This window comes from Homalodisca vitripennis, chromosome 5, assembly GCF_021130785.1.
Source record: "Homalodisca vitripennis isolate AUS2020 chromosome 5, UT_GWSS_2.1, whole genome shotgun sequence".
NCBI lineage: Eukaryota > Metazoa > Arthropoda > Insecta > Hemiptera > Cicadellidae > Homalodisca > Homalodisca vitripennis.
The window spans coordinates 99,013,031-99,033,927 of record NC_060211.1 but is presented as its reverse complement, the minus strand read 5'-3'; the positions used below and the strand labels follow the sequence as shown (position 1 = coordinate 99,033,927).

The 20,897-nt window shown below is 29.4% G+C and overlaps 1 protein-coding gene across 1 annotated transcript; it reads left to right on the top strand.

The window, feature by feature from the left end:
- Positions 1-2,145: 2,145 nt before the first annotated feature.
- On the top strand, positions 2,146-18,854 carry LOC124363894. Its single transcript, XM_046819165.1, has 5 exons — positions 2,146-2,254; positions 12,989-13,157; positions 14,453-14,595; positions 18,190-18,328; positions 18,558-18,854. Exons 1-5 carry the CDS (start codon positions 2,221-2,223, stop codon positions 18,784-18,786), a joined length of 714 nt encoding a protein of 237 aa, XP_046675121.1. The 5' UTR covers positions 2,146-2,220; the 3' UTR covers positions 18,787-18,854.
- Positions 18,855-20,897: the final 2,043 nt, after the last annotated feature.

The window sequence follows — 20,897 nt, the reverse complement described above, 5'->3', positions numbered from 1 at the left end:
TGGATTTCTACTCTATTTCCCTCAGATTTCACTCTTTTTAGAGTGTTATATTCAAATTATCTTGCTCTTAATGCAGTTTCCTTTAAAACTACCTCTATTAAAATATTTTCAATTTATTTGCATAACAAAATTTTATTCTAAATCGAGTCGAGACATAGGGCAGATATATAGTACTCTTAAATAAACATATCAATTGTGATGTCTTATGTTCTATAACTCACAACATTGTACGTGAAGATTTAATTGAATGTTATATACCTATGTTGGCTTTTTATATATCCTTGCAGAAATTTAAAATGTTATTAAATTCTTCATTGGGCTAAAATTCTGAAATCTTACACCCCATAATTTAGCACGCTGTTGGTTTAATCTAAGTATCATGGGTTTTATTAAAGTAACTTGATTCATCTCTATCCTCAGTAAAAACAAATTTAAAAATTACGTAGTTTTCTTCCAATAAAGTTGAAGTACAGTAACTTAAACTTAACCCAACATTCACTAATTGTAGGCTGTGTTTAATATGTCAGATTTATTGATATTATACGAATTCATATACAGTAATTTGATATATGAGTTAAAACTTACTAATCTCAAATATTCATGCTTATCTTCGTAATGCTAAGGATATTTTGTAATTAAACTGGTCTAGGTTTTCCTAAAACATCCGTGCAGGATGATAGTTTAAGAAGCAATCAAATAATTTCCTATTAACCAAGCTGAACATTGCACTTAGTTGTATAAGGACCTTTGCGCTGCTTCCATAGTGACAGGATAATTTTGAGGGGAGTAGAGCCCGCCTGAAGAGATTCATGAGGAAAGTGTAAGGCACTAATTTCAAGTCATTCTCCTTGGAAGAAAGAGAAGCCAGCTCTGAACCAGCCTCTCCAGTCACCGCAGCCACGTAACACATCCTTATGTCTATACTGGTAGGAACCTTTGACTCTTAGGGAAGAAACCTCACCAACTCCAACAGTCATCTCCCGCAGTAGACTAGACCTATCGAATAACCCTTGCGCCCTAGAATCTCGAAATTTGTGGTTAGATTTGTGGTTCCTGGAAATTCATAAGATTTTCCAGATTTAAGAGACAAGTCAATTATTGCTGTACCCACTGAGGGTTCAACTGAAAGGAATAGACCAGCCAGACGTGAACCCTCCTGGGGAACACATTTATGTTAGTCATACGGTTAAAAAAAGCATTAATAAAGTCTAATTCAATGTTATTTCATTCAAAATTAAATGTGGTAGTAAAATTTACATCCAGCGCTAAATCTTTTTTAACACTGCTATAAACTATTTAATACGATATCTTGATAAAATCCTCGGAAGGCGTTAAATTTTTTTAGACAAGAATTAGTTTTATGATAGTGTACATCTAAACATGGAATTTAGCTAAGCATCATTTAACCACTTAGTCATCTGTTACTTTTTGTTTTGTTAGGATATATAAATATCTTTTCTTTATGATGAATGTCTGCTTATCTAACCAAAAGGCATTTTGAGAATGACATTTGTTACAGGCTTAATATTTCATTTGGAACATTAGCGAAGTGTCTTCAATAATAATAACAGTGTAAAATATGATCTATTCTGAATAATTTTTCAATACTCAAAAAACCCGTTGTTCATAACTAATGTCATAGGTGATAAGATAAATATGTAAATGTGGAATAAAATGAGTATTGATAAAACTGGAGTAATTTAGTTCTATTTAATAATTCAAACAAGCACGTTCGTTAAGTATATTTGTAATGTTCTAAAATAGAAATCTTTATTTAAATAACTGTACTTTACAATATATACTAACTTTTACAATATTTCGTACAACCTAAACATGTGACTGCTATCACCATAAAATTAACATACATACTACATACGACAATCTATTTGAATTTTATTCTAAGTAGTTAAGAGTATTTAAATTAATTTTGATTAATTGTGTCAATATTACACAAGCTATGATGAAGAACTACTAGAATGGAAAAGCAGCAGACTGATTCTAAGCTATCGCTCATGTAGTCACTGTAACAATAAAGATCGAGAGGTTAAATTAAGGAGAAGCTGTAAGAGAGGGTGTATAGGAAAGGGTGGTGGATAGTTAGTGGGTGGGGTGTCAGTGTCAGCGGAGCTCAGTTCTCAGTCGCTGTGTATGGCGCGGGCAGTCATGATCTCCGCTAGAGCTTCACATCACGTGATCACAGTTCCCAGTACGTGATTAGACATGGTGTTTGCTCTACTATTGGAACTCATAATTTGTAAGTCATCACTTTGTAACAACTTTTAGTGCTTATCAATTGAGCGCTTACTGAAGCAAAAGAAATTAAACATGCTGTATTATTATTAATCTATACTATAATGTAGGCTAAATGTCTTAAAATTTAATAGTTTTTAAATTATTAAAATGACTTTATTTAATATTATTAATACAAAGAAATACATTTTGATCGCTGTAAATAATATTGATCCAGTTTAAATTAAATACAAAGCTAACATTTCTAAAGATTTATATTTCCAAAGAAACGTGACACACATTTACGTTGATGTGCCAGTTTTTAATAAAATTGACCTTCCGATAGATAAAATTTCACGTAAAATGTTTTTCAGTGTAACACTAAAGCGTTCTTCATAAATCTATTTGATTATTGAATCAGACCCATACAATTGAAGTAGAAACAATATTTAACAGAGTGCTACAACCCAGTCTTTCACTAAGGAGTAACAAGCAATTAAAATTGCTCGTTTTTAGCTTAAAAGTAAACTTATATGAAGCATGTTTTTGTTCAATTATAATTAAAAAATGCATATATTTATTTGAGTTAGTAATAAATTTTAAATATTATCGATTATTTTGGTTCTAAATGATATAATTATCTTTCCACCTTACCAAATATCACTAAACAAATAATACAGTTAGTAATTATTTTAATTTCAAAAGATATATTATGGGATTTAATTTTTATTTATAACAAAGGTTATACCATATTTAGTTTTTTATTCAATTATGTTATGAATGGTAAAGTAAGCCACGTGAAATTGTACAAATATTTTTCAGATTTAGGACGAGAACAAAGTTTAAATGCATCCAAAAAGATTTAAACGTTTCATACACTAGATTCGGTAAAAGTTGAGGACAATTTTACTATCTTTTACTGTAAGAACTCTTTTAATATATGAAAAACACAGGGAACATTCAATATATCTACCAAATATTTTAAAATAAGTTTGATATATTGTTACTTTTGAGATTGCAGTCTTTATATTTAAAATGGAATAAAATAGTTTGTATTCATATAGCTCACATACAAATATAGATTGATTCAAAAATTACTTACACAGTAAGTATAATTATTGACAGAAAAATATCAGCTATATACAATCTACACTTTATATATTGAACATATTACGTAAAGTATTGAAAATAATATGAAATATATAAAATTTATAAAGTTCTTATAACAAATATGATGATTTTTAAACTCCATAAGCTTTTAAATATATATTTAAAAAATGTTATATTTTCCATTTTGTAGGAACTTGGTATTTTATTATAAAACTAGCTTCTGCTAAGGATAGTTAGTATACAAACAATATAAACAACTTGATAAAGTGTTTCTTAATTGTGTAGAGTTGCCTTAATATAATGATTTTGACATTTTCTTAATGTATGAACATTATAAACTGACAGCCTAATCATCATCATCTTTGTTTCTGATACATATGAACCTTAAAATATTAAATATACTCAACTTTTATAAATATTCTTTATAGTGTCAATATACGATGGATTTTAAAGTATTTTTAAAGATTTGTTTTGAGAATTAATAGTACTTTAGAGGTTTTTGTCACTTAATGCCGCATATAAAAATGCCGTAATGTATATGTTGGAGTGTAATGTATTATGAATTTTTAATCAATTAACCCTAAAAGTCATATTCTGCTCATTTAAGCTTATATTGGTTGTTGTTATATGTAAATATTTAATCTGTTCAGGAAATTTCGTCTATTTCTAATATCTCACATCTTAGCCAAAAGTCTCTTGACACATTTAATTTAGGTATATTAAAGATTTGAAAACAACGAAACACACAAAAATCAGATGTAGTAAATATATTTCATTAAAATGGATGTCATATTTTTGTGGGGCTCAAAGTTTTGTATCATATTAATGCATGCTTAAACTTCAAAAAACATATTCTGTATCGAAAGATCTTTAAAGATACGTTTACAGTTGAATAGCAATTGATCAGGATTTTATGAACGTTATCTCTAGTCACCATCGAAATAATATGGTTTATTATTATACATAAAGTACATATATTACGTATAAAATTCAACCATTTGACAGCCACATACGTATTCAACTAAGATAGCTGTCTGAACGTCGCCTCTGTAGACCTTACGTCGATTCTGACGGCAAATTAAATCGAAAAGTAGCGGTATAACGGTTAAAAATTAGATTTATGCCTGGTTTAGTATATTCCACTATTCTTTGGTGTTCGTAAATGTAGAGCATGATGAGAGAGGCACTACATGCGTTCTTGAATGTATTAGGACATGATAATATTTAGACTGGAATGAAATTGTTTTAGATAAAAAATATGTTTAAGAAAAGACAATAATATATGGTATGAGCACTTTCCACTCGTAAATAATATTTAAGAGTCTCAAAAGCCTAGTAATATATCTTCTCCAGTTTCTGGTAACATATTCTGCCTCTTTTTAGCTGTACGTTTAATAACTGCATGTTGTGCAATCAGCATAGTAACTTCTGGATCTCAAAATCGGGTTAAATCTGTTTGTAAATGTGATTTTCGACACTTCCTCTTATGTTATATACAGCTCAAGGAAGATATAAATGGACGTATAGTATGGTTTTAATATTAAAAACGTAATACATGTGAAACATACATTCCAAAAAAATGACAGCCAGTCAAAGTTGTTGAATGTTTCGTCAATGTGACAGTCACTCCAGCCACCGAAGAGAACGTTCTTACATGTATAGGGAAGCTTATCTATTATATCCGACTTATTCTAAACGCAGTTCTCACAGATCCTCAAATGGAGTAAACTAATGTGGAACACTGTTATTTTTTTAGTTTTAGATCGTTAATTAATCATATCTAATAAGAAATACCTCAATTAGCTGTATCTTAATTACCTAATAAAACAAAACTCTTGAAATGAGTAAGAAATTATTATGGTTACTTCATAGAACACACCAGTCACGGCATCTGAGTGACTAACCTAATATTAGAAAATAAATGAGTAGGCTTTCCTGTAAAAAATTGTTTTATTGAATTTAAATTATGTTGTATGATTGTATTAAGATATAACTAAAAACGAATGTGTTTTGTAAGTGCTCGTTATTACTGGCAACTTATAAAATATATAAACTTGTGCGCTGTAACAGCAAAGGACAATAATAATATATTGCACGTTTGACAAAAAGAAACTTCTGTTAAAAACAAAATATTATTTTTTCTTAATCTAGTATATTTACTTGTGTGAAAATATTGCTTTTGAATTTATGAAATGTTTAAATTGTAGAGCGATTTGTGTCAGATTTTAAATATTTATTTTTTCGTTTATTTATAAAATACATAAAATAGTTTGCAGTGAGCTAATCACTTAATGTTACACGAGATGCTGTAAACATGAAAATAAAACTTTTACATTAAAATACTGAGTTTTTTTATTATTTTTTGGGTATTGTTTAATATTGTCCGTTTCTGTTTATTCCAATTTTGAGATAACATTTTGTTTGATTAAGGCATAAATGGTCACAAGACAACCTGGTATTGAATTTATATTGTTTTTTACACTAACATAAATATTCTATAATGCTCAAAAGACTAATTTCTTAAATTCCCAACATAAATTTCTGGTAAATACTGTTAAATACACATTAAAAATATACTATTTTCTTATTTCAATATAATATTTAATATATATTATGGTAATTAAAAAAAAAATTAAAACACATACGTTTAGTTCTTAAAATTGCAACAAACTGTTAAAAACTGTACACATGCTAACCGGAATAAATCTGATAGTTGAACGTAATTTCCCAAATTGAATTCAAATGATATGCTAACTACTTTCTGTTGACTCATTCTTTTATTACAGTAGAAACCCTACCATTGTTTTTACATGCTAATTAGGTCTTTAGATAATATTCAAAGAGCCAAAGAAACATCACATTTCAATACAGATGACGTAATGAAACCTTTTTTGAATAATATACTCAATAAAAGTATTGTGCCTAATTAGTTTTTGGTTCCTACTTTTGTAGACTTTTCTAGTACCTGAGTATGGGAAAATACCAGTAAATATAACTTTTTTTTATTTACTGATTTGGAATAGTTGAAATGTTGTTTGGGATTAGATAAATCTTTAACTAACATTTCCAGGTGATACATAATTTTGTTACGTAGAATTTGCCGCGTATATTGTGAAATCTAAAATATTCAGTAGCATTGATATTATGTTCACATGTATTCTCACGATATAGCAATTTATGAGCTCGGTGCGTCCAATAGGGTAGTCAGCGGGAACCCTTAATTACTAGACCTCGGGTGCACAGGCGGTATTGTGGCAAACACAAGAGAAACTGCAAGCCTAAGTGGCCTAGTTATTTCCTGACGTTCTGTAGTAAAATATTCCTGCATACATAGAAGCCATTATAGGACAGGTGAGAGTAAACGTTGTTATCTGTTTTAATATTTCTCCCTAATGGTTAGCTGAACTTTCACAATGACTTGGGTAAAAAAAAATAGGTAAAACAAAATTACGTCAAAAATATGTTTTTATGGACACTGAAATATGAGGTAGTAAATTGAATGCACTGTCCATACATTTTTCTTTCCGGTTAGAACCAACAGAAACGGGATACTGTACAATAAACACGAAGCGACTCGGCAGTAAAGCAGTGGGATCGTGGACGGTTATCTGGTCATTCCTCAGAGACTGGTATACTGTATATCGTCACGTTCCGATAGCGAATTTCACATTACTAATTCTAATCAGACTGCTCTCTAGCACTCTGTGCAACGCCTTGTACATATTTAATAGCAAATAAATCTAAGTCTCAATACAAAATATATATTTAAACTTGTATATTTACTACTACTCGCAAATCTACAAATAATTGAAAGAATGTTGCTATACAGATAAATGAGTACTGAAATACTTTCACTCCTTATAATACTTATTTTTGCTAAAAAAGCAAAACTTTCCTAGGGACCTACATTATTAATGTTTTAATCACCAGTTAGTTACGCTAGCCATAGATATGTAACAAATATTCTTTTTACTTCTTTTTAGCAGTTAAATTCCACATACATTTAGCTACAGTATATATGAATCATAGGTCTAAAGTAGGACTAAGTTATTTAATCCAACTAAACAAGGATAAAAACCGAAACAAGAACGTTGCAAATCATACAAGTTGTGACAGCAGAAGTCAGCGGCCTTAACAACCTTTGTATACTTGTTTTCATCTCTGTTGGAAAAGTGCCGAGTTATGTAGAGGTCTGCGCGTGAATCTTTTACCCAGGCCCAACAATTTAGCGTATATTTTGTAATTAAAATGCCACTTCTCTGTGGAATCTCTAGATTAAACTAAAATGTGATTCATCACATTTAAGCTATGTGATTATTAGCACTTTAGTCGAAATATGTAAAGTAAAAATCTAGAAATGACTCTTTATTACTGTATACATCGATAGAATACATGATATAATTTAATGAACTAAACCCAGAATCTTCAAGAATGTTAAAAAGTGCCTTCTAAAAATGTACCTAATAATGCGTATCTCCACGGTATTTATCTAGATTGATAGCTTAGCAATTAATCCTACCTGTATCAATGTTTAATTGTCCGACAGACTTTGTATATTATATCAAGTAAATAGTTAAATCCTGGAAATCCGATCTCAATACGTTTTTCAATATAACTACGGTAACGTATTTATGAGACTTCGGTTCAATTAATTACGTAACTTTCCACTTAAAGTAAAATTGAATCCGTAAGGCTCTTGTGTTTGTATGCCAAATATGTTTCATTAAACTTGTTACATTCTTGAAAATTATAACTCATTTTTACTTCAGAATATAATTAACCCTATGCACTCCCCCCAATATGGTATAAAACTAGAGAAGATATAATTGTCAACATGCCCGAGATTGTTACTAATGATTATTTTATTGTTTAACAAAGATTTTGGAATTTTATGCTCCATATGAATGAGTGCTAGAGATTTTTACTTGGATCACAAATTGGAAGATTAATGAAATGTAATATTAACTTTATGCACTGTTGTGGAATATATGATTTCTAAGATAATATGTAAACATTACAGAATTTCACTTGAACTTACACACTTTCTATCCAGAATATTTAAATTGTTTACTTTATATATGTATTGCAAATAGGTAATAAAACGCACAATAATTTATTGTTAATTAGGCCTTGGATTATGTTTGAATTTAAAAACAGAAAATAAAGAATTGAAAGGTGTTTATATATATATATATATATATATATATATAATTTCAATAAATATATATATATATATATACACATTAAGTAAACTTCTTAATATAAATGTCCTTTAATATTTCGGCCTTTGCCGCTGTCAAAAAGGATTAACAAAAAGTAATAATATAGTACATCAAACAAACAAAATGAATATAAATAAATCCAAATTTTAGAATAATGAAAAAAGGAAATAAAATATAAAATAAATAAAGAAACACACACACACACACACACACACATATATATATATATATATATATATATATATATAGATGTTCTTTCTTTCTTTATTTATTTTACTAATCACAAAGATTACCAAATGTTAAGTTGTTCAAGTTTGCATGGTGGTTATAAGTATAGGATAGCTTAGCTTTGTGGTAAACTGATAGCAGGTACACATTTTATAGCTACAGTCAGTGCAAGTTTTAACACAGCGAGGCAAAATGAAACAACTTGTGTGACATTTATCATAGTCTTTCCCTGAGGCACACCTTCTGCACACAGCTACAGTACACAATAAAAATTTGTGGTGAATGTCGTATTTTTTAATTCTGGTGTTTATAAAGAGACCCCAACATTTTCCGCTGGACATACATTGAATCTCGTTTGTCAAAGTGCAGTTAATTTATTATAAAAACAGTGGATGGATATTTCATTTACACATTTAAAATAAGACAATATTGGATGTTTAATCATGGAAAGGTAAGGCGTTGATGTTTTCAAGTGCTGGAGTGTTTATAAAATACACTGCGAACCCTTTTAAGTACCTCTGATCAGACGTTTTTCTTTAACTAAAGACCAGGGAATAGGAGAATACTGCAAACAGGGAAAACCATAATCCATCGTCCCATTTGTCAAATTTACTCTGGTGATATAAAATTTTCAAAGAACGTAAATCGATAGTTTAATACAACAAAGAATGGATTCGTAAGGTTGTCTTCTTACGGAATACTTTTAAGAGTAAGTATTTTAAATATACAAGTTTGAATATCATAAATCTAATCTATCAGCTTAATATAACACATTTTGCACTAATTTATTATTTGATTGGACTTGTTTTAGTCAAAATATTTATATTTAAGTTTAATATAACCACTAAAAATATTAAAAATAAACTTTAGTGAACCACAGCTACACAATAAGAAAGGTAAAAGGCCTCTGCTTTAGGGCTCTGCGCATTTGCCTTAAACAGTTCTATTGCAGCTACTGCTTTTCAAAATATGGTTTCCCACTTAGTTTTATGAGATATTTAATCGCGGCATTTTTTAAGTAATTGTACTCATCTCGTTAGTGCTAAATGAAATTCTTCAGTTCTCTCAGGATCCAAAACTACAACCCACTGCAGTTTAATTAAATTTTAAATAGTACACTAAATAATTCAAAAGTGTGTCAGAAGATTGGAATATTGATTCTAGTAAATTGATCAATTTTCTTATAATTTGTAAGCAGCATAGGAGAATGTCTATAGCGTCTATTATATTCAGTAAGTTATGTGTAAAGAAGCAGGTAACGTTTAGATGTAAATACGTAAGGGATGACCTAATTAAGAATACGGCATATTATTTTAATATACCATAGAATATGTAAAACATACGGTATGTACCAAAATATGTAACTAAACTTATTCCCAGAATAAATATTTGATATTACAAAATAGGAGTAGAAACATATCTCATTTATTTCCGAAGGAAAGACATACAAACTGTCAGGTAAATAAGCAGCAAAGAAATGTTTACTTGTGTCTACTAAGTGATAAGCATCAGTGAAAGCAAAGTCATAGATATGCACCATCATAAAACTAAACCACGTCTACGTAATAATGAAGTTTAATACAAAATTTAAAGTTTATAGACTTTAGACTATAGACCGTAAAATAACTCTTTTTCTATTGCTTTATGTAGCATAACTACCAATGAAACCAACGTAAAAACTTTTGGTAATGCTATCAGTACCATAATCCCCTGTTTTTAAACTCAACATGATCGAAATTGATGTTGATTATATTAAAATGATGCTTCATGTAAAATAAAAAATTATCTATGGGTTAGTTCGTTCCTTATATATCATACGGACAGACTGTCAGTCAGACCAACATACAGAAATGAAAACTTTCTAGCACCTCCAGCAATAGGCTTCGCTAACGCTTAGAACATAACGAGAGTATTTGTTAGTATCTTAGTATATTAGTGCACGTAGAACTCGTAGGGGTGCATATTTATTATCAATTCCAATTCATAGGACAGCCGTATATAATAAATCTTTCACTGTTTCCGCATGTCGATTGTGGAACGCTCTCCCAGACAACATATCAGAAGTATTGACAAGCGCGATCGCTTTGGGGCGGAGGTTAGGGCCTTTCTGCTGCGGACTCGGCGGGAGTGACGGTTGGTGGTTGTTGTGGTCACACTTGGGGTAACTGTATGTAAGTTGCGTGGATGGGGAATGAATGCTGATTAGGATAGGATAGTTTTATTAGTTGCCTGTTGCATTAAAGAGATTTATGTTAGAGTTTAATCGAAATGGTTTATTTGAATTATAATTGGTATATATATACATTATTATGTTAAATCCAATATGTAATTAATTATTAAAGTGATTTAGTTTACGTGTCGGTTACAATGTTGTAATAGGTATGATTATATTTTACTTTGTTTGGAGGTTAAGTGGTAGAGAGGACTTTTAAGTCCTAACTTCGCCTTTGTAAATAAAGACATTTTTCATTTCATAATATCGTCAAAATACGATACTTTTAAAAACCGTAGTCCTCATTTATTCTCAACTTTATGCATGTTCTAGTAAAACGTGTTAAAAATGTTACATTAGTTTATTATATAGTGGAATAATTGTACAGTAAATAATGGCCACACTAAATCTAAAATGTATCTCGACTATTACACATTACAGAGCCGTATACAATTGTATATGATTTTGGGTATTCTTGAATTTATTCTGAAATACACATTCATATACGCCTCGTATATCTCCAGAAAGAATTTAGAATGCTTATAATCAACTTTAATCAGAATGTGACTTATACTTATTATACTGTTCGAAAGCCTGTTTAGCAAACTCGTACGCCCATCAACTATCCCTGTAATTCTAAAAGTTTCTTCAATGGATAATTATATTATTCAAATATGTGAATACACTATCAGTTGTTTTAATAAAAGTAAAACTTATGTGCTAATCAAAAATATTTAACTTCCTTCATTTATTTTAATTGTAAATAATAATGTAAATGTGAAAAATTAGACGATATTACTAAATTGGTTAGTGGTATCTGTTTTAACTGTACTGGAAAGCCTGCCAACAAAATAAATGAAGAAAAGATGTCTAAATGTGTCAAACCGAAACTGTTTTCTCTTTTCCTCCCTCGACAGAAGTTGGAGAATTTTATAGCCAGACATCTCTCCTCACAATATGTTTCCTTTCTTCTGGCGTTTTGTCTCTCTTGTACTCTAGAACTTAACCCTCACATTGTATTATAGTATACATCTTGTCTAGAATCCTTAAGGGTTGAGAATTATTCTTTCTTTGCATTTATTTACATAGTTGTTCTAATTTGCCATTACCAATATTCTATAAAGACCTCGTTTTATAGGAACAGTTCTTCATGACTCATCACTTGGAACCGTTCTTATACTGAATAATGTAATGTAGTATTTATTTTTTTTTGTAAAAATTAGACTATTATATTTCTTTGTATAGTACAAACAGAGAGTCTTAGCTCTGAAGAGTGCTTGGTGACAAAGACAAACTTAATGCAACTATCAATACGTCAGGTCTCTTTAGTTTGATGTATACAGTTCTAATATATCAAACCGATTCAACCGACGATATTTGTATCCAACAGAAAGTATAGAGCTTGCACAAAGACGTAGATACAGAAAAACCGATTGTCTTTTAACTTTTAGACCCCAAAATGACAGCGTTCTTTCTTGGACCAAGAAGAATCTATTTCTCTATGTGTCTAGAGTAGTCTAAGTCTATATATCTATTCTACCAAGAGTTATCGCATGGATATATATATATATATCGTATAGTTATAGTAATACACGGAGAAATTGGCGGAAAATAGCATTATATCAAGAAGCCTGTAACACAACACGAGATGTGGCGTAATTTTATCAAAGGTTAATTTAACAGAGTTGAAGTTTAGTTACAGTATGTCAAACTGAAACAAATATTTAAATTCTTCTTAAAAACATTTAACTTAATTTAAGGAGTAAAATCCGAGTTGTTAATTACTTTGTATAATTGGTATAAAATTAAGAACTATAGTAAAATATGACTGCATACACTTTTATGACGCTTCATATTATATAAATGTTTACCGATTAGTGTTGCTTTCTTTAAACAGGAACATATTGTGAAACTCCACATGGTCACGAAACATGAATGTTTCTTTTTTAATTACCTGAATATTTAATAATTGTTTCAATTTGTCCAGTTTTATCGTATGTGACGGCCCAAACAGAGAGTAATCTAAATGAGACCCTCATCAAGTGCAAGGATCGGTCCTACCTGGACAATTGTCTCAAGAAGCTGCCTCCAATACTCGAAAAGTACGAGATGAAAGGGATCCCTAGCTCTAAACATGACGTCGATGCATCTTGCAGGTATAACGTGCTACAGCATTCCTTATTATACTATAGTTATAGTTGTGGCTTTTAATAGTAGAAAACATATTATAGAAGCAAAGCCTTCTAAATCACAATATTATTTAAACAGAAAGTGTTTATCATTAAAATAATTTTTTTAGTTATCTACGGAGGTTGACGTTCCGGTAAGTAAAATTATTATGTATATACAGATGTGCTGTAGATTGAAATCTCCTACATTCTAATCATACCTTTTGTGAATTTTGGTATACATCCGCCATTTGCAGAAATTACTTGTACATTTGCAATGTACATCCTAGGAAAGTATTTTCGTTTAGTTTAAAATATATGATTACTACAAATATTATTTCAAGCTGCTGGCAGAATTGAAATAACATTTTCAGAAATTCAATTTCTACATCTGTGTGTCTCAAATATCACAGTGTCATACCAAATAGATTGCAAAAGTTCTACACGAGACAGTCTACACGAGAGTGAAAGCTAATTATTTGACTATGGGTGATTAACGATTGTATTGAAGATATTAATGGTTATATTGTCAAAAAGAATATGTTGGACTCTTAATCAATATTGACGACATGATTGTTTTGTGATTTGGTAACGTATCAACATTTGTTTATAGTCTATTTCTCCTTTCAAATGTCATTATAATACTTGAATCATAACATGTAATAACTTAAAGAAATTGTATTAAAATACCGATGATGATGTGAATTCTTGAATATTTAAAACGAGGTATGAGGAATATTCTCAGAGGCCACAAGAAACAAAGCGATTGGAAACCCCGGAAGAAGAAGAGGAAGTAATTTGCTCCCTCTCTGGAGACAGACAACCGCCACCACATCCTAGTTGCAGTTGTCTGTTGTAACAGATCTTATTGATAATGTATTTATTTGAGTCGAACGCAGAAGCATATATTAAAAACACAAATAAGCATACCTAGAAATATTATAAATATTTTTACCAGTTTTATTTTCAATACTTACGTATTACAATTTAATTTGGCACAATCAAAAAAATAAATTTTTGTACATTTGAATTATAGACAGATATTGGAAATTATATTATATTACTTTTTGACCTTTAAAATATGTATATAAAACAAGACTATATATATATATATATATATATATATATATATATATATATATAAATTCATATATTAAATTCATTGTTAAAGTGGTATTATTTTATTCAAAACTACTAACATTAATATTATAGAAACTACAGAAACCAAATAGAATATATATTATGATATAGATGATTTTATGTAACTTATACAAATTTTTTAGTGCATTCAAAATAGGGATGGGTTGCATGGATGACTTCGCCAAGAAATGTCTCTCCCACCAGGACAGACAGACGCTGGAGGCTCATGTCGCCGGCGCCAGATATACGTTTAAGTTCCTCTGCGACGATCCCGTTTTTCAAGCAGGTTAGGAGATTCTCAAGCTTGTTTCTATTTGCTACACTCAGTGTAGCATATCTATATTATAATAAACTTGTATTTCATAACCTTAGATGTACTAAACGTCTGCATAGTATACTACATGAATGTCTTTTAAGCCTGGTAATAGGTGTACTTAGAATACTTAATTTTTACAAAAATAAGTCGTTGTATCTATTTTGATTATAAATATTTCTTAAAATATTATGTTAATCATACATTTAGAAGACATTACATTTTTATTTTATTATATATTTTAACGAGTGTGGTAAACGGATACACCTAAAATAATGAAAGCTAAATTTCAAAAATAAAATCCATTACATTATAGTATATATAAAATACATTTTCGTTGATTAGAAAGAAACAGAATATATAAGAATTAAATACGCGTTAGATAATGTGCTTGTGAATATATTAATTAATTTCATCCACATTCATATTTGAAATAAGAAATATCAATCCCACTTCGCATAGTGTCATTTTTAATAGCGATTGGTAAATAATGTGGCAGAAAAAATTGTTCAATGACTAAAGAGCATTTGTAAAAATATGCTATTGTCTCAAGAAATGTATTGATAAATTGCAATCTTTGACGATTGCATTAAAAAAAAAAACCACTGACGTTTATTTCCGAACGTAATAATGTAATGAAATATTATATGTGAGATATGAAAGGAAGCCTTATTGTAACAATGTACCGTTTATATATATATATATATATATATATATATATATATATATATATATATATATATATATATATATTATTATATTTTTCGTTTAACAAATTTTTGTATACATTGAAAGGTTTGCAATAACTAATTACACTCTATATTTTAGCTTGCATATCAGCGTTATTTTATTTATCTGCAAGTTTTGGGAAGAATGAACATTTACACGTCATTATCTAATTATATTCTAAGATTCGGTGCTTCCAAAACATAATATAGCACACGTAATAGAGCCCAAGAAGCCATGTCAAATCAATATATGATTGATTAGTATCATAAAATCATCACTCCTTGCCCTAGATGCTTGACGATAGCAAGACGTATGCCAGTTGTCAAAATAAGAGAAGAGTCATCAGTGATAAAAAATACTAACTTTCGTATCGTAATTAATTGCAAACCAATGTTAAATTTGTTGGCTTGCTAATCAGACTTGCCATCCGTCACATTGTCAGACACATTTATTATCGAAGATGTTGGTTTATCGCAAAGGTTTACCGTTTTTTAAATTGTGTGTTTAACTTCTTAAGCCTTCATATTATAATATGAACAGTATTGATGTAAAACGTAAGTTCAGATTAACAAATACTGCTTAACTCAAACGTTGTATTAATTTATTGAGATGTTACATTGTACATTACGTTGTTCCCATAAATAAGATGAGGTATGCTAAATATAACGTTGTTCAAATTCTTTGAAACCAGAAATGTAAAGCCAAGTTGGCCTATTTACGAGTATAATACCTGTGATACTTCTTAGTGCTAAAAGTATATAAATTTTTAAAAATTTTTATAGTAATTATTCATAAATACTGTAATACACAAAACAGTTATATTCACCTTATTTATTGTATATTGTTATTTTAATTTTAATAAAATTATAAATTAATAATTAAGAAAATTGGGAAAATAAGGTTTTGAATTGCACATTTTCCAAAATGATAGATTTTAAGTTTAAGACGTCTTTAAACATACTATGTAATATAATGGTATTGTAATAGATCTACTATAAAAATTATGAGAGGTGATATTTTTGCGCAATTATATAGCATTATGGCAAGCAAAGAACAAAAGTAAGTAGGGCCAAGAACTGTCTCTCCATCTGAGAAAAACAAGGCATTTGTGAAATGGTATTTTTAGGACAAGAGCATTTGAGTTTTGCCGTAACTATTATAAAGGAGAATGCAGACACACAATGAAATATAGTAAATTTTAAAAAAAGCTTAACCAATATTTAATTTAGTAGTAGAGTAGGCCTGCGAAAGACAGTTTACAGCTTCAAAACACTTACTTTATCTGTTGTACTTGGAAAACTTCACAATTGCTATTCGCTATTTACTCCTAAAGTCGTATCCTACTGATAACTTAGAGAAATAATTGGAATGTAAATTACCATATACAGCATCTGAATGCAAAGCCAGTTTTTAATGTCTACACTTGTCTTTCTACAGTTCTTGTTACTATTTATATGATGATTGAACGTAAATATGAGGTTAGAGATTGGTTGAAGCTTAATCATTTGTTGTGTTCATTGCTATAAATAAATTTAATAAATATAAAAAATGCGTAATCTATCCAGAAATACATATATAATCATTCTATTTCAAATATGGCCATTTAAAAACAGAGTTTTCCATTTCAAGTACTATGGTTCTCTTGAAGCTCAACAGTATTTCCTCTATCGTCTAGCTGGCAGGACGCGGAGCTATCAATCAGAAACTGGATAAGAACGTCCGTTTTCTTTGGTGACTGCCCAGGTGTACTCATGAAAACTGTAAATAACAGTATATTTTGATGATTGAATAGACTCTAAACCCTTCGAAACTGGAAAAATGTATTTTGAAACAGTTACATTTCTATATAGGTATGATTTGTTATTAAACTATGGCATTTTTGTTATCATCAAATATGCTAGTATTGACTGGAACTTGGATACTTGAAATAAATAAATACGCTGGATAATCTGGTTGAATTTTCTGTTATTGATTAATCGAATAGAATTAAATTTTTATTTTATACTTAGTTCTATTAAAGTTGTTTTAAAATATAAACAATTAAAATTTCAATGATTTGGGTTCTTCTACAATATGGAAGTATGAGTATTGAAATCTTAAATTTACGTTGGCTAATAAATAAGGAAATACATCAACGTTCCAGTGATGATGTGATAGTAATTGATGGATTGATCGTGCCAGCCATTTTTAGTTATTGTAATTCTATTTAAAGTTCATTTATTTGGAAAGTAATCAGTATATTCATAATTAGAAAACTGATTGATGGAGCAATATCTCTTTAAAATTCAAATTTAGGTTATGAACTTAATTAGGCGTAATGCAAATTATAATTATAAAAATTGAAAATCTATGATCTGATGAAGTAGTTGAGGTTGGATCACAAAAGAATATATTCTCTTCACCACAGATATTTTACCAAACGCTTTAAAAGTGAAATACTGACTTTTTGGATCCAGCAGCTTAATAAATACTATTCACACCAGTATTAAATTAGAATTTATTTTAATACTCACGTACTATCCTGCATCTTAATCTCGCAACATGCGCGTATTAACTGTTTTTGTACTAATGGTTGATATTAATTGTAGAAATTATAATACTTATTAAAAGTGGAGTAATAAATACATATTCTTTCAAGATTATTGAAAGGAATAAAACTCTACTTACCAATTCTACAGCTATACATTTCAACAGAATGAGAAAACTGTTTCATGACGACGCAAAGTAGTTATTTTGTAATCATATAAAAGTCAATGGGCCTATGTTTCAAAAGCCAGTTTCTCGTATGTGGCTTTTATTAAATTTTCATAGTTCTAATAAAAACATTGTATATTGTAGAGTACCTTCACTACACATCATGTTACAAGGCGATCAGCAAGGACTGGGACAACTGTGCTAACAGGTTTGTTAGTCTGGTCAGAGAGGAGGTCAGCCGCAAAAACTACACCATGGAGTCTAGATTACTCGAGCTGTGCTGGTAAGACGGACAAATATTTATGTAGTGTAGAAAATATCTCGTAGTTATATTTTTGCTATCAAACGTCTAGAAACTCTAAGACTACTCTAGCAATCCAATGTTAGTTATATTAGGCTTTACTACAGCTGTGGTTTAAAGTCAAAATATGAAATTTCAAAGAAAAACATACAATTAAAAAATCACCTCTATGACATTAATTATTTTGTATTGAGTCACGCCTTTTGTGCAGTGCCAGACACGGTTTCCTCAAGTGCGTGTACGTCACCAGCAGGCTTAAATGCAAGAAAGAGGAGGCTCTTTTCATCAAGAAGATCGCCGACACCCTGTCTAACATGAGGGTGTACTCGAAGCACTGCAGGAATGTAGATGTAGCGTTTTGTAGCGGAGATGGAACAACTCTCAAATGGCACTTCCCTTCCACTTCATTAGTGATGTTGCTACTAATTTTCATCAAGTAACTTTTACCTTGTATATTACTAACTTGTAAATCTCTGTACATAAATATCTGTTTAATATTATGACAAAAGTGTGGACAGTCTTCTATTAAATGTTCTTTTTTCAACTGTAGTAGTTTTCTATACCTTGAAATGCTAATTATAAATTTGAAAAAATTACATTCTTATATATTGTGCAATTCCAATTTTTTCACTAATTATAATTTTTGTCGTGTGGATATTGTTTGTAAATTGAATAATTAATGGTATTACTTTAAAACTTTTAGGGGCTTATAATGAGCTCAAATATGCCATTCAGATATACTTTCATCACTGTGTTCCTGAAATCATTTAGACCCACTTTTACAAAACATATAATTTAAAAAAATGGAGCGGTGTATAGTAGTGTACAACGTAGAGTAGCATATAAAATAACAAATTACTTAGATTTCTTATAGTAAAATAGTCCAATTTCATCCTTCTGCATTGTAATTGATTTAATTTAATTAAATGTATCACAAGATTTAAGACTAAACCACAAAACAGTTGTTTAAATAATCTTCACGAAATATTCCTTACTTTAATAAGTGTAGTCTGAAAGAGAATATTAAGATTTAGTGTTTTTATTATAAGATTTCTTTCATAATAAATAAAAAAAAAACAAACACTAACACAATAATTGCTTAGTTTATTTTGCTAATGGTTATATATGAGTTACTTATGTTTCTCTTATTGATTTTTAACATTTAACGTAAAACAGACAAGAAATATACTTTAAAAAAGTATTAAAACATTGTATTATTATTAATAATAATTTTTTTACATTTATCTAGAACTGTGGAGAACGTAGATAATATGTGTTTAGACTTATATTACTGTATTGCGGCAAAAGTTCCTCAGCTATATTAAAAAAATATAATTGCATTGTTATTTCACATTATATTACAAAGAAATTGGTACCTATTGATTGAAAAGACTCTAATTTATAAATTTTGATATCATTTTTGTGTGTATATGCTACGTAATATATCGAGTATTATATCGAGACGCAATCCACGCGTCAATTAATAGAGCGGAAACATAAACAATTTTACACTTCTTGATTTAAACTTTAATGGTCAAAATAACGAAAATCAATTACTTAAAATAGAATCTCTCTCATACATTTCTTATGGTTTATAATAAATGTATGCTTTCCTGACTTGAACGACTGGCACTTTAATATATGTTTTTTCATAAATGTATATTGATTATTCTTTTTCGAGCTAATTTCTGGATTTTTTTATTTGCGCAATGGTTTTAAAATGTGGACGTTATATTATATTTATACAGTAATGTCCTTTCTGCAGCACAGCAACCTAAAAAGATTTTTGGTATTATAAAGTGATAACTTTGAACCTCTGTAACCAGTCTTTTAAAGTTAGGAATTCTTGAATGGGAGAGCATCGATGAGAATTCATCGGTGAGCAATCAATTATATTGTGTGCCGTTCACCTCATGACTAAAACATGTACGAGTATTCACGATTGTTCGAGCTAAATCCTAAATGTAGTATTCCAAACTGACTTATAAAATGCAGAAAAATATAACGCAAGATTAATCAGTGAACAAGATAATGGAAAATAACATCTAATTCCACTGCATTGAATTAGAAAATGCGAGTATAATTCTCTCTTATTACTTCACTAAATTTTTTAAAATTATTATCATCTACTTTTTGAGCAATAATACTAAAGTTTTTATGATATTTTTTATGATAATAACGTTTTATTTGTTATAGTTGACTTAGTAGTTAGTTAAGCGTTCCTAAATATTTTGGATATAATTTTTTTTTATTAACTGCTTTTTGGTAAAATACAATAAAAGCCAAAAAGAGCAAAATACAGCTTCTGTATTATGTTCACGTCAAGCTAACTTAGCAACATATTGGAATATATAATATGACAACAACTATACATTTTATTTTTAACGTTTCATCAGTCAAACAATTTAACCAGCGAGGAGGACGCTGTGAATGTAACTATGATTCTTTATTACATTTACAGCGTTATTATTTAAAAAATATAGTAGTATATTAAAATTACTAGCTTTGTTACTTACTTTATTTTTATATTTTACTAATTTACCAACTAAAT

Excerpts from the sequence above, each read along its gene's own strand:
- LOC124363894 (XM_046819165.1), top strand. The coding sequence starts at position 2,221 with ATGGTGTTTGCTCTACTATTGGAACTCATAATTT. Across the intron at positions 14,596-18,189 it reads CGATCCCGTTTTTCAAGCAG|AGTACCTTCACTACACATCA; the intron begins GTTAGGAGATTC and ends TGTATATTGTAG. Across the intron at positions 18,329-18,557 it reads AGATTACTCGAGCTGTGCTG|TGCCAGACACGGTTTCCTCA; the intron begins GTAAGACGGACA and ends CCTTTTGTGCAG.